This window comes from Apteryx mantelli, chromosome 1 (assembly GCF_036417845.1).
Source record: "Apteryx mantelli isolate bAptMan1 chromosome 1, bAptMan1.hap1, whole genome shotgun sequence".
Lineage (NCBI taxonomy): Eukaryota > Metazoa > Chordata > Aves > Apterygiformes > Apterygidae > Apteryx > Apteryx mantelli.
Genome location: NC_089978.1, coordinates 181357283 through 181381101, shown reverse-complemented (window position 1 = coordinate 181381101; position 23819 = coordinate 181357283). Strand labels below are relative to the sequence as shown.

The window sequence follows — 23819 nt, the reverse complement described above, 5'->3', positions numbered from 1 at the left end:
CTTTTTAGATGCAGAATTTAGTCACAGAGAATATGAACTGATCATCTACAAATAAAATTCTAAAGGGAGAAAAACCCTCCAGAAGCACATGCCCCACGTCTAGCACCTCAAACATGGTATCATCTTTATTTGAACATTTTTTTCTGCTTTTTTCATAGCATACTTATAAGCCCCTCAAGGAAACTTTAGCTCTGGATGGCATACACCAGTAGCTATAAACTGTATTAGCTTAGCTGCGGGGGTATTGAACTGAGGCCAGGCTGGGTCCAGGTTCTCTTGCCTCTGCTATTTAATTGTTAATTATTCACTGCATTTTTCATCCTCTTTTGCTATGCAGAACCTTATCTGCTAACCTTGGGTAGCACATGAATATTCCTTCCCTTCACTCATTTGCACTTAGAATAACAGAGATTAATCAAAATCACTTCTGGCAGAGCTAAAAGTAGAATCCAAATCTCTAGTATTTAGTTTAAATCTTTATTTATTAATTTTGTAAAATTTCAGGTAAGTGGAAAGGGCACTCCCCTAAAATATATTTGTTTTCTTTTTTTAAAAATTGTATCTTTCCAGTTCCTTGCCTTCTTTCATCATAGAGTTCTCCCTCCAATTTTAATCCCATAACTTTGAGACTTAGAGAACAAATCTGACTACAGTAGTAGACTGTCCTGTTACATAGGCTAATGTAGCAAACACTTTACTAACGGCGTACCCAACATTAGAAAAATAAGACAAATGATAAGAGTTGGGATGGTTACGTTTAAGAGGTAACTGTTTAGAATATGAGTTCATGAGCCCCTTGTGCATTAATGCTTGAGTGCTTGTGGTGGTGGTCTGCAGTGTTCAGGCACAGACAGAAAATGAGAGACACCATTGCAGCAGTAGAAGGACATTGTCTGGTTGTCAAAATATAGGTGCGAAGCATATAAGATGGAATTTTTTGTCTGATTTTTCCACAGATGACTTTGTAATGCTTGACCAGGTTGCTATTTTAGATATGTTTTAGGAATGGCATATTAAATTTACTTTGGTAGGTTTAGTTTTGTCATTTTGCATGTTGTCAGTGCTTGATATTTCAGCTAGATTATTTTTTTAGAACATTTTATGTATTTAATCAAAAAATTAATAAGTGGAAGAATAAGGAATGTTTCAGCATAAAAACTTCCCCTCCAGCACTAATATAAAACCCCCAAAGCACAAACGCGATATTAGTCAGTGCACACTTAAGTGGCAGCTTAAGTTGATAGCTCCAAATAATTACCATAATTTATTAAATCTATTAAAATAGCAATCCATTTTATTTGCATATTACAGATCAGCCCTATCCACAACATTTGAATAAAAAGTCATTTGAACTTAAGCACCATGATTTTTTGAGATAGATGACCCACCTGAATACAAAGCTTGGTATGCCAGAATGAATTAAATGGGCATGAATGCAGAAGGAAAACTAAAAATTCCTAAACCACTGTTTTTTTATAATCTGTAAAGAAAGTATGTAGAAAAGAGTGTCCTTTCAGTGTGCCTAAAATGCAAATAAGTGCTTTCTCACTGTCAGGAAGATCATAATATCTGCGGGAAACGAGCAATTTATGTAATCAATACATATTCCTCTTTTCCTCAAAAATGAAAAGAAATAATGATCTTCACTCAATCCAGATAGTGTCCATATTCAAATACACAAACAAACAAACAAAGTGCTATACTTAATGTTGTCTTTTCAGACATCTATCATCTAGGAAGGTAATAGCACCTTTCTGCTTGAAAATTTAGCTTCATTAGTTGCAACCTCTGTGACTGCTCTATCTCTGACATTTGCTGGTATTCAAGAATAGTTAGGCAATTCCCTACATTTTCATATTGGTATCGTATGTTGTTTTAGTACCTGCAGAAATATTTCTTCCTTTAGTTGAATAATTAAATTAGTACTTTTTATCATTACTAAATAAACATGGAAAGTTCCCAAGAGTAGTACTACTGCATAGGAAATGCTCCTGAATATAACTTTGACTATAACTAATGAATATAACTTTGTTAACCCCATTTTTTCTCCAGAAATTCTTAAATTCATAGTCAGTCACCTTATAACATTTTGCTTCATTTTGTTCACTCAGATCCTCTTTACTGCACATTGTGTGGCAATCTGTTAATCAGAGTTCCTGTAGTATGTTCTTTGGACCTCCTGTGTTCACCTCACTCAGGATCTTTAGTTCTAGCATTAATCCTTTCGTGGCACTCTTCTCACTCCAGAAGGATACGCGCAGGAGCAAGGCCTTTCATTCGGGTCCCAGACAAAGCTTTCAAATAACAGACAGTCGTGAAAGCAAACTTGCAACCTGCTTCCTGGCCAGCTCTACTTCCATTCGCTCCCACTCCTTTTACAGCAATGGCAGCAGCTTCTGTGCTCTGACATGAGTCTCTCTGGAATACTTACTTGCTGCTCCTTTTCTGTTTACTTTTATAGCTTATGACTTCATGAAGCTCAACATTTTCTCAGCTGATGATAAATTAATCTCTTTTGTAGTCGTTTTAAGAAAAAAAAACTGGCAAAGAATTTTCCTAAAATAGAGTTTTGGTATTTGTTCAGGAAAAAAAGTGCTACAGAGACTGTGAAATATGTTTTCAGAACATTGTATGTGTTTTTATTCTTGCCTCTTCTGTTAAAATAATCCAGATTGCCCAAGGCCATTCTAATAATTTAAAGAGGGTGGTCCATGAGCAGTGGAGTTGATGATGCCTGATTTCCTGTGAATTTTTGTCCTTTATCCCCTTTCTAGTGACAATCCCTGCTGTCTCTAAAATCCCTATGACACCCACAGGTCCTCTACCATGACAGGTTTGCAGCTACATCCCTGGGCCTGCTGACTGCTACTGAGCAACATATATAATGGCTGAGCTACTGCCTTGCCCTCAACTTTAGATCCTTCTCTTTTAAGCTCCTGATCTTCATGTAGTTTTGTAATTATCTTTGAGATAGCTGTCCTTTCTAAATTTGATTGAAGTCAGTCAGGAAGTTGAAGAGGTACAAGGGGGAATGGGACTGCCAGTCAGCTAGGATAGGATGCTTTTGCATAAACATAGGTGGCTAGTGCCATTTTAGATTCCCTGTGTCTCCAGTTGCTATTCTGGAAGGCTGCAGATCTCCTGTATGTCCTGTGTTAAATTTCCCAGGCCTGTGGGAATATCTCAGATGCCCTGGAACAATCTATGTGGCACCAACTATCTTCTTTTAGGCAGCTGAATCCTGCCTGTAGCGAGATGGCATGATGGCATAAAATTGCTTTCCTTAGGAAAACAGCAATGAATGGACTGTCAGAAGTATTGTAAATCTTATGGGGCAGACCTTGTAGAGGAAGAAAAGCTAAAATTTAGGTCTGGGATATGGAGGCTGTGTTCTCAGTTTTGCCAGGATTTCCATTATACACAGTGAAGTTGCCAAATAGTGGCTCAGATTACCCAAGTCAGAAGCCTATTTTTATCTATTGCCTCTGTTAGTCCCTTAATATCTAGGTGAGCGTCTGCCTTAGATGACTAAAGTAGGCACTGTGAATGCTCTTCTTAATGCTTCTCCTCCCCAGCTTGTTCTTTCCTGTTTTCCTTAAGTAACACATGCAGATCCTGTAAAGGGCTAATTCATTAGCATATGATAAAACAGTTTATGAATTTCAAGTGGGTGGTATAAAATATCATTATTATTAGAACTTGTGAATAATATGTTCCATATAAATGAGATGTATGTGAACATGGTTTCCTAAATGTCATTTATCTGAACCTTCTTTGCAGTGGTTTGGTGACCTTGTGACTCCAGTTTGGTGGGAGGATGTGTGGTTGAAAGAAGGTTTTGCTCACTATTTTGAATTTGTTGGAACTGACTACCTCTACCCAGGATGGAACATGGTAAGTTTGTGTTATTTTGTTAATTTGGAAACTCCTCAGAAAGGTTGCTTTCCTGTTATACTACTGCTTCTATTATAGACAGGGACTGCTGAAAAATATCAAATGATGCATGCACGTATCAGATGTCTAATAAAACAAAATCACTAGGTGTGAAATAATTTGACAGCATTCCAAAAGTGTAATCTGCGATTTATTACAAAAGAAATAAGGTCATGTCTGTCATAACCTGGTGTTAAAATAACTACTGCCTCTCTGCTCAAAAACATTTCGGATTAAAGCAGTTATGATTTAACATGGACCATTTTTGAAAACGGTCAGAATATTGAATTTAATCCACAAACACAAAATAAATAGGAAAGGAATATTTGACTAAAACATACTGTGAAATTGAATATATTTTTACTTACAGTATTCTGTTCTCCTCTCCTTAAGTTTACTCATTTTATCCTGCTGCTACTATTTTGCCATCTAGCATTACATACTTAGTTAATATGGGTTAAATGTACTGAGGATCTAGGTTACAGGGTCATTGCTTAGGGTATACAATTGAGTGTGCTTTACGAGCCTTGTATGCAAATTCTGGAGCGCTCTGAGGTAGAACTAGTAAAGGCAAGCTAGGACATTCTTTTGGAGTTTTTCTGTGGTCATAATCTACTCTCTGTGTCATTTCCAATCATGTCTCAGATTACTTTTATGTATCAAAAGCTGTAGTCTATGAATATTATGCTCACTGGAAAAATGAGAGTAATGAGACCTGCAGATAAGGAAGTAATGTATGAGACGTTGTTGAAAGTTGCTACATAGATTTTATTGTCCTTCACAGAATTTTTCTGTTCACTGTCTTTTGTGTTTACGCAGGTTTAATTACGTGAGAAAATATTTGTTATAAGTACAGATTGTCCGATAAAGATTTGTTGTGGCTTGAATGTTTTGGTTCTCTCTTGCACACTGACTTCTGAAATGGTTTTGTCAGTTCTTGGGGATTTATTTAGTATTCTTATGCCATTAATTTTTGTGTGCCATGAAATGACTTAAAATTAGAAATTTTTAGGTAGTTGTATACAGGTACACTTACTTTAAGGTGTGCTTATTTTGAAGTTGATTTCTCTGTAGTATTTTTTTTTTATTTCAGGTATTCATTTATAATTGCATTGTTAAAAAGGAAAATAAATCTTTATCTGAACTGACATCTGCCTTGTATAGGTAGGTTTGTTGGGTTCACCTAGCTTTGGCTGTAATAAAACTCATTCTTTTCATCTTTATGAAAAACACATCCTGAATTACAATGTAATCATTCTAATTATAAATGCAATGAAATCTGGCAGCCCTTTATGATTTTAGCATAGTGAAATGTCATAGATGACAATGTTCATACACTAGAACTTTATCTTCAAATCATCATAGTCATTTGTTCTCCACATAATCAGTTTAACAAATCCAGAATAACTTTGCTTTAGAAGTCATTTGGAATACTGAATGTTTGCTTTAGATTTCTGGGGAATGAACATAATGTTCAGTGTTAAGCAAATGACATGCCCATCACATGAATTTCCAGCGTCTTAACAGAATACAGGCAAAACGTAGGGGTTGAACAAGATTTGGCAGTTAAACATGGAAATCAGACACATGTGCTGCATAAATTACAATTAACAACAGTAATATTGCTGTGTCTGAAAAAATATTAATCTGTCAAGTTTTTTTTAAATTAAAAAGGTGGTAGACATAAACTTTTTATGAGGCTTTAGATATCACTGGCCTTTGATATCAAAATAATGGTACTGACATACTTAAGTAGCTAGAAAACTGGTGGCAAGATGGAACAGTTGACAAGTTAAGCATCTGAACATTGTGCCATCTTTTACAGACTACACTAAGAATCAACACCATGATGTTTCAACCTCATTATACAGATTGTAAGAAGAGGAAGCAAAAGCTACAGTTATTGGAATTTGGCTTGCTGGATAGTTTTGTTAACGGTGTAAAGTGCATTTACTGTTTAGATCAAACTGACATTTGTAAACTTGAACAAATAAAAAGTGAGCATTTATGAAAAAGGAAGCTGTTCCGAACAGCTTAGTTTTTTCCAAAGTGAAGGGTACAGTACAAGATTCATGAATCAGTTGCAAGAACAAGAACTACAAGTCTTATTTTCTATAATGATGATTAAACAGAGCAACATTCCAGCATTCTGGATGGTGCTTTGTCAGTAGTAATTCATACCTGTGAAATGAAAATAAAAGATGCTTTTGTATATGATCACATGGCTCTTTGCATCAGGAAAACCAAGAGTAATATGCCAAAATCCTAGTTCTTTCTGAAGAACGGGGGAAGTTAGACAGTTAATTTCTTTCTCTTTTAGTTTTAAAACGTTACCCTTGTAATTTTCCTCAAGAAGGCCATGGACTAAAATGTCAGATTCAGCTTCTTTTTAGCTTATTAAAGATTTTTTTTCACATTTTATTTTGGAAAAGTGTAGAAGCAGAAGACTGAGAGTCAGTTTGATCTTTCTACAACTTAACCTATTGGATGCTTATAGGCCATAGGAACACAAGCTTTCACCATTAAAGCTCCGTAACCATCTAAAGTTTTGCTTCTGCATGTCTAAAGATACTTCTCTTTTAGCAGAGCTGAGCATTTCAGTGTCTGTCTTACTTGAGATTCACAGACTTTGTATTGCTGAACCTGAGACACTTGAGGAGAACTGTCCGTTAGGCATGCTCACACCATTGTAATGCAACCAACAGCACTGAGTTCTGTGCTGAGACATGTCCACTTTCATTAAGAAGAGCTCTATTCCCTCATTATGTCCAGGGGCTGTGGTAGATACAGCCACGTGATTTCCTTCTTGCTAAAGCATGGAATTGTCCAGCAGTCCCAGGCCTTTACATCTGTTCAGTTTTTCAGTGTGACATTTTCAAGTTTTATTCTCAGTCCAGACTATCCTTTTTATAGTACATCTTTTTTCAGGGGATTGGTCTTCCCAGATTTAGGACCAAGCTTCTTCCTTTTACTTTTTTGTGGAGATTGCCTGTTCAGTGAGGCTTCTCTTCTTCTTCTTACCAAGTCTCACTTGGTAAGCTTGTAAATATGGGTTTTATCTGAAACCTGTTTACCAGCTTTACCTTCTTTTCTAGGCTATTTAAATTGCTGAAACATTTTGTTCTCTTCTGAAATTCTTGATTTTGTCAGTTTTTCTTCAATCTTTTCATAAGCTCATCTTTTACCTCAGGAAACATGGATAGACAATGAGATTGAACTGCCATGAAGTGCAGGCTGTAACATTTTGCTGAGGCTTCCATCAGGTCTAGAATTTCTTGTCTTGTCCACAAGGCATTCACATATTTCTTCAGGCTTGCATAGTCTTAATGACAAAGGAAATCCAGTCTTTTAATAAAGCCTTCCCTCCTTATGCCCTGGATACCCCTATTGTAATTTTGGGTGAACAGTTTGAAGAACAGAATGAACAGAGTCATTCTGACAGAAGCTTCTACATCTGTTGCTGTTAATATAAAATGTATCAGAACTCTTCTGAAGAACTGGACAAAGTTTTACTAGTTTCAAAACGTCCAGCATAGATAGAAAGGTAAGCTTTCTGTGCTGAGATCCTGCATAGTCCCACCAGTGTTCTCATGCCCTTTTTAAAATTTAAATTAATTCAGGTCAAAACTAGAAACCCTCATTTCCTTCCTTCAGCTAAAACATAAGTCCCTGCATGTTATTTTTGATTTCTTGAAGGCCAAGCTACCTTTGATTTTGCAAGAAATATGTCCCTACAACATGGTCATTAGACATTTGCCATAGCAAAATCCACCATTCCTTTCATTTTCTCTAGCCTTCCCTGCCCCCCAGTTTAAATGGTCTTTGAAACTGTTATTCTGAAGTGTCGCAAATTCTTATTCTTAAATCTCATTCTTCAAAGTTTTGGAAGTTTAAATAACTCTTTCTGTGTTGTCTAGACTGTTTTGAGAGGAAAACTGGCACTGCAAACTGTTCCCACCAGAGATCAGAGAATATTGCTTCATCACGTGTACTCAGAGGAGTCATTTGCATGTGAATGTCCTGGCTGTTGCCTATTTTATGATGAGAAAGAGATGAGGTTTCTATATTAGAATACCACATAACATACCACATAAATATTTGGTTGTCTGTCCATGCCATCAAAAAGCCACAGCATCTGGATGTGAGTTCTTTAGTTAATTAAGATTTTATGACTGACACAACAAGGTAATCTCACCTCTTTGGAAGGTGGCTGCTTTTTTTAGGATCAGAGAAAAGAAACAAATGACAATGGAAAACAATATACTGGTGATTTCCTTCTCATAATCCTGTATATTCTCATCCGATTCACCATCGCATTCTTTCAGAGGCAGGTTTGCCACTGTATTTTCCAATTTCCTTTCTGCTTGTTTTTCTCATTATCTCAAAGCACTTGGCACTTGGCTCTGTAAAGGAAGGAATTCTACTGAGACTTACAGATTCATGAATTTATTGACTGATCTTTTGCCTCCTTTTTTTCTGGTGGGAGGAGTCATCACGTTTGTCCTTGAATGTCTCTGTTATTGGGATAGGTGTTGAGGACTGACAGCAGGAATTACTGGCATGTAATTTTCCCTTTCATCCATCAAAGGAGTGTCAAATTCTTTAGCAGTCAGTACTCTGCTTGATGCTGAGAAAGCATTTCACAGAGCCCAGCTGCCTTCTCTCCCTTCTTTATTTTATAAAAGTTGGCTTTGGTGACAACTTTATTGGATAAGTCAAGGTGTAGTATGTCAGTGATAGCTTTGAATCTTCTGCCTTCTCTATCAATTGAAGTTCTGGGATGAGGTCTCCCACTTTCTTCTGTGCTTGCTACTTTTATAGGGAAGGATGGTCATATTTGCCAGAGATATTTGGAGTAAAACTTCTGTGTCTTCATGGAAGGGCATCTTTCACCTTTTTTGAAGTGAACTGTGCTTCCTTCACACTACTAGGATCAACAGTCTAGATGATCTTTACATTGCTACGGCTGAAAATAATAATGAGGTTGCAGATCAACATTTCTGTTTTAAAAATGTGCTGCAAAAAATTACCTGTGCATAAAAAAAATTAGTAGAGAATCATTAAGCTAAACTTTGTTACATTATGTACTTTGAATGTTATGCAACAGGCTGCCCAAATCCTTGATAAATTATCTTAATTGCCTATCTTTCTCATCGGTAGGATTAAAATAATAAAAATGAATACTGCCATTAGACACATGCATCTCTTTAATATGCTTTGACTTAGACTGTCTCCTAAAGCATTTATCTCTGTCTATAAAGAGGTTTTAGCCTCTGTTTGACTCTCAGAAAAACCAGGAAATCATTAAAAGTTTTGCAGTAGACTTAAGATATGGGCCTTTTTGATTTATTTCATTATTATTTTGGCATTTCAGACCTGAGCTGTAGCCTGCTTGATCCTCTAACCCAACATAAATATCATGCTGTCTCAGCATTGAGAGAGATTCAGCCTCTCCTTTTTTAAAACTACTTTCATCTTTCCATTTTTGGTTAAAGACTCCCAATGCCTGTAAGAAGTAAGCCTTTAATTAATACCACATGGAATGTTTTTTTCCCCCCCAGTAACTACTCACCGAAGTCAATCCTTGTATGATTTTCTATTTTAACTCAACTAAGGGGGAAGCTTTCTATGTAAAATTAACTACAATCTCATGTATAATTGACTTTGGTAGGAAAAAAGAGACACGTAAAGAAAGGTAAGCTGCAAGATTTTCTGGTTGCTAATTACTAGTCCCTTTTAACTGTACCAGCTTACAATTAAGAAAATAAATTTCCATCTCCAAATGGTCCTTCTTAATACAGTTTCTTTCTGCTTTGGCAAGATGAGTTAATATGTAGGTTTCCTAACTTTAAATAGTTAAACTCTTAACATTCAGAGATCAGACAAAAATAGATATCAACATTTAGGTGAAAGATTTATTTAAAAGATTGAGTACAGGTTTGGAGAATGTCAGTGTCTCTTCTTTCTTCATGTCATTATCTGCTCATCGTGAGAAAGCAGTTAAAATGACATTATTATGAGAGCTTTTGGGTCATGTGAGTTCAAATCTCCTGAGTTTAGGGTTCAGATGAAGCTTTAGTTTCAGAATAAAACTTTAGTGAACTTGCTGAATTTCACATAATTTTGAATTAGTAAATGCTCTGTTTTCAGTAAAGATGAGAAAGAAGCTTTATGGGAACTTTTGCCTCCCCTATGGGAGGAAGATTGAGGCAAGGACTTCTGGTCACTGTAGGGACTGCCCTACTGAAACAAGAATATTCACGTTATTAGGAATTATATTTGAGATGGGCAGTTCAGTGGAAAAGGAAGTAACCATATATTTGAGGGCATCCTTGTTGAACAATGCTTCTTTTCAAATTTTCAGGTGTCCTGATCATGCTGCCACTCTTTATTTTAAAATTGTATGCAATTACTTGGAGCACACACTGATAAGTAATTTTGGCTGTGCCTGTAAAATATCTTTGGTTCCTTCAAGACTTATGCTTACTGAACCTCATCACTTTCAGGATGATACAGAGTCTAGGTGTAGAAAATCCATCCAGCAAATGATAAAGCACCTGAAAAATATACTGATTGATTGACAGCTGTTGCTGGAGATTCCCATAGTAAACCGAACACATCTCAAAGCTATTTTTAATATTTACCATTTCTCGAAGTGGGGTAAATTTCCTCTGCAGATTCTCCCTATGGTGCTTGCATTGAAAGATGAACTTTGCGCTATGTTGCCTAATGTTTTAAGATGCTCAGGGAAGAAATGTAGGTGGTATATTTATGTTCTTCTGCTTGCTTTTAATGACTCTGTTCTATGTGGATAGAATAGTGTCTATGTGAAGACAACTGCATACAAGATAACAAAACAGCATCTTAAAGATGCTGTTTTGAAGGAACCAAAAAGAAGGAACCAGCCTTCTTTTTAAGCACTACTGGTGAATATGAATTTTTTTTTTTTTGTAAAGCTCTCTGCTTTATACTGCATCCTTCCATTATGCAAGCCCACACTTGGCAAAATGGATCTACTGTGCAACCAAAGCTATATGTGAAAAACAGAATGGTGAGTGGAAACATCAATTGCAGTAGCTGGCAAAATTGCACAAAAATTCCCAATCAAGTACCAATCTTCTTGACAACTTGAGTAGTATAAACACATCATCTGGGGGCTCATGAATGTCTGGTTTGGTACTCCATTGAAAAGAGAATACATTTCAAATTCTCTTCCCATATATTAAAAGCTTTGGGTCCCTATCTTCCTTAACTGTGAGCTCATGGAATGTCTGCGTCACTTTATAACAACAAAATTATCAGCCAGTGTGAACATTTCTCAAACACAAGGACAGAAACGTCACAGGAACTTTGATCAAAAATACATAGAAGAAGGTTACGAAAATAGACATGGATGCTTGCAGTTCATAAACACAGAATGTGTTGCAAGTTTCCTTCAACAAACTATGCACATAATTGAGGCACACAGACAGAGATATAAATTAAAAAAGAAGCTGTAAGTTGTTCAACTTATATTTCCAAAAAATTACACTTGGCAAGAGAGAGAGAGAGAAAGAAATATTGCTTTCATTTGCAAGTGCTCAGGAGACACCTTGCACTATGACAATGGAGTATTCATAAACATATAGACAGAAAGAACTTGCTTTTGTCCCTCAGCAGATCCTTTCTGTCTTTCAGGTATTTTTTTCAGCCTTGGGTTTCCTCATAGATGTTTCCTCATATTCCTCTGATTCCTTGGGTTTCCTCATATTTCTCTGTAGTTAGTTAAGCTTCACTCTGAAATTTGTTGTGTTAGAACTGCAACATTCTGGCATTGTATATGCTAGTATTCTTTGATTGCTTTCAGAATTTGCTTTTATTTCTTTCTCTTGAGGATACACTTTCTCTATTAACCCAAGTGTTACTTTTTGCAAATGCTTGTTTTGTCAGGCATGAGAGATCATGCATCTCCTTTGTGCTTCTAATGACTAGTAAAGCTCTGTATTTTGGAGAAGATATTTCTGGCAAGTTTGTCAGGAAAATCATTTACAGATTTAGATACCAGTCCTAAACTGCTTGAATGGCCGTCCCAGAACAAAGGCAGTGCCTTTAATACTGAGGCCTTTGATCTCTTATGCATAATAATTATCAGTTTGGGCTTTCATTGTGCTTGCTCTTCCTTTTGTTCCACCATCGGATGTATTCCAGTTTTTTTCATTTTAATTTTTTCCTGCTCTTTCGTATTAATTTTTAGAAATTATTTTTATGTGAATAACTTAAGCATTACATTATCATCATGCTAACTAACTTGTGCTCTTACATTATGTCTCTGTATGGTGTTATAAAATCACCAGCAGCAACCCCCTTCCATTACATCATCCTTCTCCTGTTATGCACAATAAATTTTTATACTGCTTTTGAAGGTACAGTCTTTTCTGCCAAAAAATGTTATTTCACATTTGCTTTCTTTCCATTTAGAGGTACACTACTTGAATAGTGGGAATCTGTTGAAGAGTAATATACAAAGAGTGACCACATTCTTTCCATAAACTTTCCTTCCTAGAAAAGAATGAAAAAAAACCAGAACCAGATGGCTTTCTTATGGTTAGCCAGTTTCTTACTCCTGATTCCTGTTGCTATGGAAAAATATTTATGCTACAGATCCATATTTAATGATCTCCAGGTATTTCCCTTATGTGGAAGAATTGCTATAGGTGGAAAGTTTTATACCATATTATCCACAGTATTTGTTATATCTGGACATGCTGCTTTTACCCATAGCTGTGAAATTTGAACTTTCACAATGTTGAAAGGTTGGCTAAGGAGGGGAGAGCACAGAGAAAGGGTAAAGCCTTCAGGACAACCTTGTACCAAACAGAGAAGATCTTACTGGCGAGGAGTAAAAGAATTCATTCCTATGAAGAGACAATTACTTGAAGCCAGTGACCGCAGGTGTTAGTGCAAGAATGTCCGTATGTTTGATACGCATTTGAGAGGCATATTCATCTCCATAATGGTGCTTCAGTCCCTGCCCCTGGAAGCATGCTGAAGCATGAGTATGAAGGAAAGCAACTAGAAATATTATCATGCTTTTTCTTTTGCAACACAAGAGGGCCTGATCTTCCTGATTTTCACCATCTACAGTCCAAGGAAAGCTCTTAGGAGAGGGGATGAAGAGATAGGATGCCGAGTGGGTGGTAGGAAAATAAAGAACAGAGAAGCACACAGTCATTCCTGTTTGACTTTAAAGGCACAAATTTGAGTGGAACCACCTCTGTCCTTATTTCAGTCTTATTTCAGAATAAGCTTCTGCTGTTGTCATACCCTTGCTCAGAGCCCTGGCCCTATGGAGTGCCTTGCAGTTGCATGCAGCTACTGACACTTTCCAGGCAAAGATCCAAAGACTCACCTGAAGCCATGTTGTCCTCAAAAAATGAGGAATGTGGATGAAACTCATGAGATCTAGCAGTGAGTGTCAATCCATCCCTGTTCAGGCAGATCAAAATGAGTCTTTTGTTTCTGTGTTGCAGTTGAACTCCCTTAGAGGAGAGTAATCTTGAACAACATTTTGTAATTGTTTCATGTCCAGCTGCAAACCTGTCACCTGCCATGCTCGACAGCTCATTGACCTCATTAAATGCATTCCAAGATTGATTTTTCCTCACAATTTCTATGCTAGGTGTTTCTTTAGTCCAGTAGATACCATGTTACAACAGATCAATTGCATCCAATGCATAGGGTGGAATAACTAGAGAATAGAAAGCCCCTTTTCCATCAGTATAAGGAATTTGGTCATATATGTTGGGCTTTTCACCTTAATGTGTTGATATGACTTTAATAGCTGAGGTAGTGTTTCTTCAACATAATAATTAAGGTAGTTTTAGCTTCTGCCTTTTTCTGCATTTCAGTTTTCTGTTGCCTCTTTGAGCTGCATTCCCCCTGTCAACAGGCAAACTCCTCTCTCTTCTCTCTCCCTGTGAATTCTACATATGTTAGAGATGTGTTTGCAATCTGCTCTTGAAGGCTCTGTATTGAAAGGAAAAGGTAGTATGCTTTGGAAATCTTTGTTTCAATAAATTTAGTTTTATGGGTCAGAAACCTTCTTAATTCTCACTAAAATGCAGGTGGATGTGTTTGAAGGCACCCTAGCTGTTCTAGTTGTATCCCAGTGTTATGCTGTGCCATAAATTTCAAGGAAGACTTTTCAGCTATGGTAACTTGAAGGAGCTCTTGTGAATCTCAAGTGTATGTTTTCTGTCTTTCAAGACATAACCTAAGAAGCAAACAGAAAACCAAAATGTATCCTGTCCTTTTTATATCTTTTGTATTTATCTTCTCACAGCTTCACTTTATGTTTCCTACATGCTTATTTCCTTGATTTGAGGCTCTAAGTTTTCCTGTGTAATTAACAAATGCCACTTTTAATGAATTAATTTCAAACAGTAACAATCGACTTCCACTATTATTTGGTAATTGTGATATCCAAACTTGAATATGAAGATAGGTCTATGCCTGCATGCATTACGTATCATACTTCTGAGGAAACTGGTGCTCCGTTTTTGACTAACAGAGAATGTGAGTAAGGTGTAACCAAAGCATCTACAATCCTTTACACCTCAGCAGTTTTCCCCTGAGTGGGGCTGTCATAATAATTGTTTTCCTGCTCCTTTAGTTTTCCATAAAAAGGGCAGTTACTAACTGTGTATGCCTGAGAAAATTCAGAAATGAACAATAATGTGAACAAGACATTACTTTTCCCTTCACAAACCTTACCTCATGCAGCCAGCTGAGAACACTAAGAGTGTGTTGGGTAATTGACTTTCTTGCATCCTGTGTTTTTAATTGCCTGAATATACAATCAGCTCAAGGTACATTTCTTGTGCTCTAATGACTTTTAGCATAAAGTTTTATTTCCAGATGGATCAGCACTGGAACAGCTTTTCATCTGTCTTATAAATATAATTTAAATTAACACACTGATACCAAAGTCTTGCCACCCAAGAAATTAAACGTAGAATTTATTACATAATTGTGTGGTTATTTTATCTATGGACGTCAAGGTGGCTTCTGAAAAAAATGCAACATTCCCTAGAGTTTCTTTATATTGTGCCACTAGGTCAACATTAGTTCAGGATCTGTTGTAATTTAGGTAAAGTTTGAGATACATCATTTCAGGAAAAAGAAAGTTATTTAAACCACCCATAATTTTTAATGCACTCTTTGCACTTACTTGTGACTTGAAAAACCAAGCAAATGAAGCTCCTCTTTTTTTCTGACAAAATGTTTTGGAGTAGAGGCATCTGTCTAGTTGCACCATAGAAGTGAATGCACTGTAGTTGATAGAGTATGCATGAACATTTAATTAATGTTGCTGCCAGAGTAAATATGCAGTGGTTTTGGCATACCTCTGCAGTCCATATTTATAGATGGTGTAGAAATAAGTTAGTATATTGGATATTGTTTGGGTTTGCATTTGCCTCTGACATAGCCGTGGTTTTGACTATATCATTTAGCTTACGTGTGCAGCTATTTTCTCACTTGTGAAGAGTGATAATAGTGGTTTTCTTCAGATGGAAGTTACACAGATGAAGGAGATAAAGTCTGTAGAGAATACAAGTTCTTGAGAAGAAAGGGTTTCTCTGTCTGAATTATGAAAGATAATGTAGCCGTTTGCTGTGACACTGCCATTGCTTCTATTCTTTTTTTTTTGATCCCACTCTGACCTGCCTTGTGAACTTGGCACTAAGAGACAAGTGACTTAAACCTTACCATGCCTCAGGCTCAACACAGTAAAGTAGTGATAATTGTATTTACCCACCTCTGTCAAATGTGTTTATACCTGTGTATGCAATGAGCTCTACAAGTGCTCATTTGTAGCATCGTATATTTTTGTGATTGAAAACTATTCCATCTCCTCTCTCCCCAGCCCTGATAATTGCAAGTGGATAATCGTAGTGATCAGATTTGCAATCTGCACTTTCAGATACATTTTAATTCTTTTAATGGTCTTTAATTTAATTTCAATCAACTTGCTTTCATTCCAGCAAAATACCCAAATCAGGAGGATCCCTCATACTAGAACTAATTTCTCTCTGTTCCATAACCTGTTCAAGATTTTAGGAGGTCATGGTGGGTTACATTCAAACCAGAAGGCCTGATTTTAGTCAGAGGCTGCCTCTGATAACTGTATCATTTCTGGATTGTTATTGTTACTGTCTGTGTTATTATTGCATGTGCTGTGTTTCAGGAAAAGCAGAGATTTCTGACAGATGTCCTGCATGAAGTGATGTTGCTGGATGGTTTGGCCAGTTCACATCCAGTATCGCAGGAGGTGCAGCAAGCCACAGACATTGACAGGGTGTTTGACTGGATCGCCTATAAAAAGGTGGGACTAATTAAACTCTCTCTGTATTTGTTTTGATATGTCAGTAACTATTAGAGTAACATGTTCCACCTGTAAAACAAATATCATTGTAAAAATGCATACACCACAGTGGTTATTGGTTGGGAGACTTTAATTTGGGATGTATTACAGTGATTTTAGCCAATTATGTTCAGCACTTCCAGTGTTATTGAATGATATAAACAAACTTGTGAGGCTGTCAGCAAGAGGATTTGATTTTTTTGTTATTATTTGTTTTGTGTCTGAGTTGTATTAGATGCTTTAAAATGCGATAGAACGTATTGTCTTTGTCCTAGTGAAACTCTCTAGAAAACTTGCCAGGTACTAGAATTGAATGTAATAGTTTCTCTGTTTTTCCTATGCATGAGATTTTTTTTGTATTCTGCCAACTAGTGAACTCTCAAGTTGTTGCTTACCAGTGAGAACAGGGGAACTGACATCTATGGGTGATGAAGGAATACGTATTAAATTCAGGCAATTTCAAATTGTATTTCAATGATAGGAAACCTTTTGGCCAGCTTTGGGACTGTTACACTAGCTTCAATGGAGGAGTGAGAGGGCCGCATGCTTCCACCTTCTCGATCGTATGCCTGAACTTGCTCTTAGCAAATGACCCAGAAGCTGGTGGTTTCCATTAGACCACATGATTATTTTCTGCTATATGCTATTATATGCAAAATACCTTAATTTCATGACCGAGCATGCTTGCTGTGTGACACAGAGGCTGCTGTGTGCAGCCTTCCTCTATGAAGGCTGTATAGGAGCTCTCTACTGATGATTCAACAGTAAGAGTCTTCTGACTGTCACCCTTGTGTTTGGTGATACTTTCCTTCTGCATCATTAGCTGTGTAACGTGGGGTTGTAGCAACACAGCAGCGTAGCTGTGACTTGCCTACTGAGCCTCCAGATATTCTGTGTGCAGATGATATTATCTGTTTATCCAGTGCTCACTCTGGGCTAAAAAGAGGTGTATCCTCTCTTTCAGTTACCAGCTATTCCCATTCAGCAACAAATTCAAGTTGGTTCTCCTCTGTGTGTGTGTGTGTATGTGTAATAGGTATAGGATCAAATATGCAAACATAAAATACCTAGGCCAATATTTTAAAATGCTGGAGTTGCTCAAGAGCCCAAATAACATTTAAAAAAATCCCTTAGCTGGCTTTGCTTACATTGCTTTTGGTCAATTAAGCTGTAATAACAAGCAACTTTCAGCATACTGAAGTATTCTCATTGTTTAAATGTTTTAATCATATATTTGCTGGTGATAACTGAAGCTTGGTAGGTTCAGAGGTTTATCTCAGATTGGTATCTTAATATTTCAAGCTAATTATTTTTTCTAATTAATATGATAATAGTAATATTAGCATAATATTTGTCACTTATCTTTTCATCATACGAACACTTTACAAACATTAAGTAATTTTCATTTACATTGAAATGACAAATAGGACATTAGGGCACATCTGTATACTGCTGGCTATTTTATGCAGGCTAATAGGATCACTCTGTTTTCTGTGTGGATTAAAGCACTATCTTAAAGCCCAATATTGTATCTGTTTGTTCATTTAAAGGTTCCTTTTTAATGTAACAATCACTATGCCCAGTGGATATGACAGCCTCTCCACTCAGTTTCTGTGATGGCCTTTCAGCTCTCCCAGAACCCTAAATGACTTTGAGTGTGTTCATATCAGAGCCTGATCCTGTAAAATTTTGAACCCAGTTACTAGATCTCTCAAACCACTTGGAGGAATGATGATGGATGAATTTGCTTACACATTCTCTTAGGTGAGAAGATTAAAAGACACACTCCTTCTCCCATAAAGTCTCCCTTTTGCTATCTGTTGGTCTGTCCCTCTGCTTTTCTATCCATCCATCCCTTTGTTTTAAGTGCAAACAATATTAATATAGTAGGAGGAAACTTTCCCCATTGACTTCATAGGTCTTTTCTCGCAATTTCTATACCTTCCTCTAAGCACTTGACATTGTTTCCTTCTGAGGATAAATTGATAGAGTAGATTTAACATTTTGTAGATCCTGCATTCTTTTTTCATTTTTACGTAACTTTATATGCATATATGCATAGCTTGCACATCAAATCAACTAGCTTGTTGATGAAACAAACTCATTTATTTGATAAAACTTTGCCTATCCTTCTCGCTCTGTGGTGTCCGCCAATATAAATACCATGATGAATCGTACATCAGAAGAATCCAGACTGTAAAATTGTTCCAAAGGCACTGTCTTTCTCATCATTTATACTGCTATTAATCTTTCTTTTTTTGTGTGTTTCATAGATAAAGCTTTTACCAGGTGAAAAGTGTACTCAAATATATTCAGGTGCCTCATGGTCCTTGTTGCAGATTGAGCCATGATGAAGGGATATTATTGCTGGAGTTTCTGGGATGGCGCTTTGGTTGTTTGCTGTCTTGTTTTTTTAACTGGTGACAAATCTCAAATTCTTAGGAAATTATTCTCTTGGCTCTAATAAACTTTGGATGAGGTCCATCAACAAGGACTTTTCTACTATCTTAAAGTGTTTATTTTTAATAGGTCTAGCCTTACATGCAGTATCTTTCACCTATATTTTGATTTTTTTTTTGCATTCCCTTTATTTTAAAAAATTTTCACCTTTTGCTCCATGGGGTCCTTGGTTTGTCCATATGATCTCTTTTCTCTCTTTATGATTTTCTGTGTGAAATTGAAATGATGAAACTTTCTCTCATCTGATTTTTCTTCAGTAAAATTACAGTCATTGAGTGTCACTGTCATTGTTTTTCATCAATATGGGATAAGTCAATTAGGTACCATTAAAATGTCCATCTCTGGTTGACATTATCAGCTGTCATTTTAAAGATTTGCCTCTTCCTCTTTCTCTTTCTATACACCAAACTTGGAGATAATAATTGAAACTGTTCTATTTAAATGCCTTGAAGCTGAATATATTTTTCATTTCCACTTCTTTGTCCTCAGTGACTGCACATATTAAGAAGTGTGGTGCCATGGTGTCCTGACAAATTGTATTCACTTAATCCCACAAACAGAGTGAAAAAGATACTGCAGCCCTTCAGAATACAATGTTTCCATTTGAACTGTTGGCAGTAATATTTGGCTCTTCAAAAGCATTATACTAATTGTTCTTAAGATAGGAGCATGTCATCCTCCACTAGGGCCACAAATATGCAGAGAAAACCCAAAAGTTGTGATAGTTCATTAATTAGTAGTATTGACAGAAGATTTCAAACTCTCAAGTTACGTGGGAGCGTGGATATGTCTTTGTAGTGCAGCTGGAAGTCAGATAGCGCCCTCCCACAATGACAGGAAAAGCGGTTATATGCCAAGTGCAGCAGCAAATATTGCCTGCTGAACACAGGCAATCTGTGAATTGTTAAAACAAAGCAAAAAGCGTGACATCCTTTCCGCACCAGAAATAACTGACAGCAGGAATCATAGCCCTGGAGAGCTGCATTGACAGAGGAGGAAAGCGTGCAGCAAGAATAACATGAGGAACAACAATCAGCAAGGCACAACCAGCTGTAATAAAATGGTGAAACAAGACAGCTGCATCACTAAGGGAGCAGCCAGACCCAAGCAGCGTGAGATAGATGTATCCCAGAGGGACCTGAAGAAGTCATAGCCCTAGATGAGCAGTTTCAGCCAGATGATAGGAGGGATGACAGGGCACCGAGGATGGTGTAGAGAACCAGATAATACCCGAAGTAGTTCTCATCAGCCTCATGAATTTGAGATGCTTTGACATTACCAGCTTAAGATTCTGGCAGCAATCAGAGCAGGCAAGACCAAGAGGATGGAGCGTAACTATAAAAGTACCCCCAATAGAATATGTCTGGGCAAGTGACAAACAATGATCAAAACAAGGAGGAGGATGGCTGGAATAGGGAAGAATATTCCTTTTTTTCTTCCCTATAAGCTCAAATGACCTCAAGAGTGAGATCAGTCACTAGTCCAGGCTTTGCAGTCCAAATAATTTGTTATTTCCTAAACCTTTATATGCATAGTTTACTTTTCCTTCTTAACTCTGTGCCATTTCTTTAAAAGTGCTTTTTCCCCTTTCTGCATCAAAATGATGGAAGGAAGGTATATTCCTAACAGTAATACGGGGTGACCGTCCTCCCTGCCTCCCATCAAAGGCAATGGTCCATGTTAGGAAATCAGTAGTAATAGTAGTAGTGGTAGTGTAGTTGGTAGAAAGGCTCTCTAAAAACTTGGTGCTTTTTACTTATGTTCCCCAGGCACTGCAGAGCATATTGGCAATGGAATAACAAAACAAAACAAAACATCGATTCTGCCCAACAAAACCATGATTAATATTGGAGTGAAATCCACTCAGTTCATGAGTGCAATGAAACTGTGATTTGGCCTAATAAATGGATATGATGTGCATCTATGAAATACAAAAAAAGTGAGAGCAGCTCATTAATAGTAAAAGAAATACTAAATACATGGTAAAATATAGTAAAACAGATTTTATTTTTAATTATTCACATAACTAAATCAGTGACATAAGATGACACCTACCTATTTTAAAAGTCCTATGATACAATCCAGGTGGCCTTGCAACCTATTCTCTTAACATAGTATAAAGGGAGAACATTTTGTTCTTCCTGACTAATTTAGCGGTGATGTCATTTGTGAAAGTCATTAAATTCTTTGTGTGCATTTGTATGATGGTGGTATCTGTTCCCTGACTAGCTAGCACAGTAGGTCAGTGCCCAGATTACAGAAAGTGATTTCAAAAGCTGTTTGTTCATAATGCATTGTAACAGAGGAAGTATCTTGTAATGAAAACAATTTCATTTTGTTTAGATAAAAAGATTGTAGGTCTTTACTGTGTCCAATATGAAACCCGTCAAAACTCGGAGGCAGTGAAACCTTTAAGTTCAAGTTCAGAGCCATCCCAAGAATGCCTGACTTCGAGTTTGGAGACTATCCCATTCCAGCTGGTGGTGTGCCAGTGCTTAAAATTAGACAGGTACTTCAAAATATTAAAAATACCTGTCTTATTAAGGTACTTGAGCACCTGCCTGACTCAAAACAAATTGTTATTAGCCTGTTACACTGCTGAGCATATACTAACATAGTGTTTTCTGAAGAAGAAATATAGTAAGCACTGTGTGCTCTATATAAACAGCTACACATCTACAGTGCTTCAGGAGGGTTACTTCCCCCAAGTTGAGGAAAACTATGTATGGGTTTGAGTGGAAATAATAAAAACTGAGCAAAAATGTTAATAAAAACACTGTGTTTTAAAGAAGAGCTCATTAGGCAAGATTGCTTAGTGAGACTAACATGAGGAAGAGCAACCATTAAGACACAACCTCTTGTAGTAAAAGACAGTTTTCTGCCTGTTCCCCTTTGAGAGACAAGGGCAATCTAAGCTTTGGAGTGGATGATCAAAGCAGAAATGGCACCAGTGACTCAAGGCATTATGCCCTGCAGTCATTTATTATACTCCTCTCCCTCACAGGGAGTCTAGAGAGTAGAAAGGTGTGTGTCCATGTCTCAGATGTTTCCACGGCTTAAAATAAAATGTTGACAAAGGTGGGTTTAAACTCCTACCTATGCACTGGAGTTCCTGAAATGCGCTTATATGTTCGGTTTCTCCAGCTGTACTTTGTGATGGTAATTTTCAGCAAAGAGGCAAAACAGAAAGCTGAGTGCATTAATGTCTTAAACCTTTCCAGGTGGTTTCTGACTTTTCCCTAAAGGAGTCCAAAAAGCAACAATCCATAATAAAGACGAGATAACTTTTGTTGAAACTCATCCTGGTTCAGAGCAAAGAAACAAGAGCAGCAATTACAAATGTAAAAGTAACCTATAACAAAAGATAAGAATGGGAGATAGAAAATAAATAGGAGGTAATGAAGTAGTGTAAAAGGAAAAAAGTTGACGTAAAAGCATGCTCAGCAAAGTTTCAGTCTGCTATGTATTTAGGAGGCCCAGAGGACTTTTATTCAGGAAGGAACTGGCTGAAGTTTTGTTGTTGTTGTTTTTAATTAATGTTGAAATACTGGATAAATTCTGAAACTTAAAAGAGATATTAAAAGAGTGCAAATAGAAAGGCATGCTTAATTATAGTTAGCTGCAAATCAGTCTTTAGGCAAATGATTTGAGATGCTTATATGGGATTCAGTTAACTAAAAAATAAAGGAATATTAATATTCATGTTTTGTGGAAACAAACCTGGTCAAACAGATCTGATTTCAATTTTTGATGAGATTAAATGCGTGGTTGGTAAAGATAAATTGTGTTGATACTTAGACTTTTTAAATCTTTGTTTTACTATGGCATAATATTCTAGTTAAAAAGCAGTGCTATGCAGTATCACTACAGAACACATTGAACGGATTAATAGAAAACTGTCAGACCATACCAATCCCAAAGGTAGTAGTCAATGGGGAATCATCATGAATTTTTTAGTTTTTTTAGAATTTCCACAGGGATTGGTTCTATGCCCAGAGCTATTCAAGAATTTCATCAGTGCTCTGGAGATAAATGGAAAATCATTTCTGATAAAATATGTGGTTGACAGACTGGCTAAGTTGTAAATAATGTTGAGGATGAGGCTGTGTTATTTAGTGACCAGAAATGCAGGCCATATTTACAAAATGAGAAGCTGTATTCTGGAAATGAGTCATGTCAGAAATGGGTTTAGAAGTCATGATAGTAAACATGAAGCCCATGAATGCTCCATAAGATGCTATGCAACAAGCTCTCCAGTGTTATGCTTGGATAAGCAGGAGGAAGCAAATAGCAGAAAAGGGCTTTCATACTGTATAGCACACTGGTTGGATTTAGAGCTACCACACGTCATTGCTTCCCTGGACTTGTCCTCTTTTTACACTTGGACATTCTGTCAGAGAAAGAAGAACTTGGTCATTTGTTTGCATCTTCCATCAGCCCAGCCAGAGCTCTTGCTCTGACAGCACTGATAGATGTCGTGAAGTCAGGGACAACAGTAACTGAACACGAGCAGAAAAGCCTGTGCTGGCTGTATCCTTGGGTGGCTGTGTGTTTCGTCACCATCTGTGCAGTTTGAAGGTAGTAGCGCTGACATATGCTAGACATAGCAGAACTGTTGCACATGTGCTGGACCATCAACATTCATGTACAGCCAGTGTAACCCACACAAATTGTATCAGACTTGCTGCAGGTGTACTGCATGGCATATCACCCACATTTCAGCTCTGAAGCTGTGTACATTTTTGCTATCTGCATTTTAAAAGAGATATTGGAAACCTTTGAAAGCATATGGGTTATGCTGGAGACAATGCCTTAAAGTGGCAGGCTGAAAAAGCTTAGTTTTTTGGTTTATTTAAAAAGAAGAAAAGCTATTAACTTGCCAAAGCATCTGGGTACCTATGTATGAAAACGACTCTTCAGTTTAGTGGGAAGGCCATTCTAAGAAATAAGGTTAGAAGCTGTAATGAAGTACGTTCAATTTAGAGATAAGGCACTAGATTTAACAGTGAGGGTTTGATAATTC

General features: G+C 37.0%; 1 protein-coding gene across 1 annotated transcript in view; it reads left to right on the top strand.

The window, feature by feature from the left end:
• The window catches only part of TRHDE (thyrotropin releasing hormone degrading enzyme), a 227958-nt gene that overhangs the window by 91326 nt on the left and 112813 nt on the right, over positions 1–23819 (top strand). Inside the window, exons 5-6 of the mRNA XM_013947643.2 lie at positions 3781–3894; positions 16160–16297. Of these exons, the coding sequence (XP_013803097.2) occupies positions 3781–3894; positions 16160–16297 (252 nt within the window). The remainder of the gene's footprint in view (positions 1–3780; positions 3895–16159; positions 16298–23819) is intronic.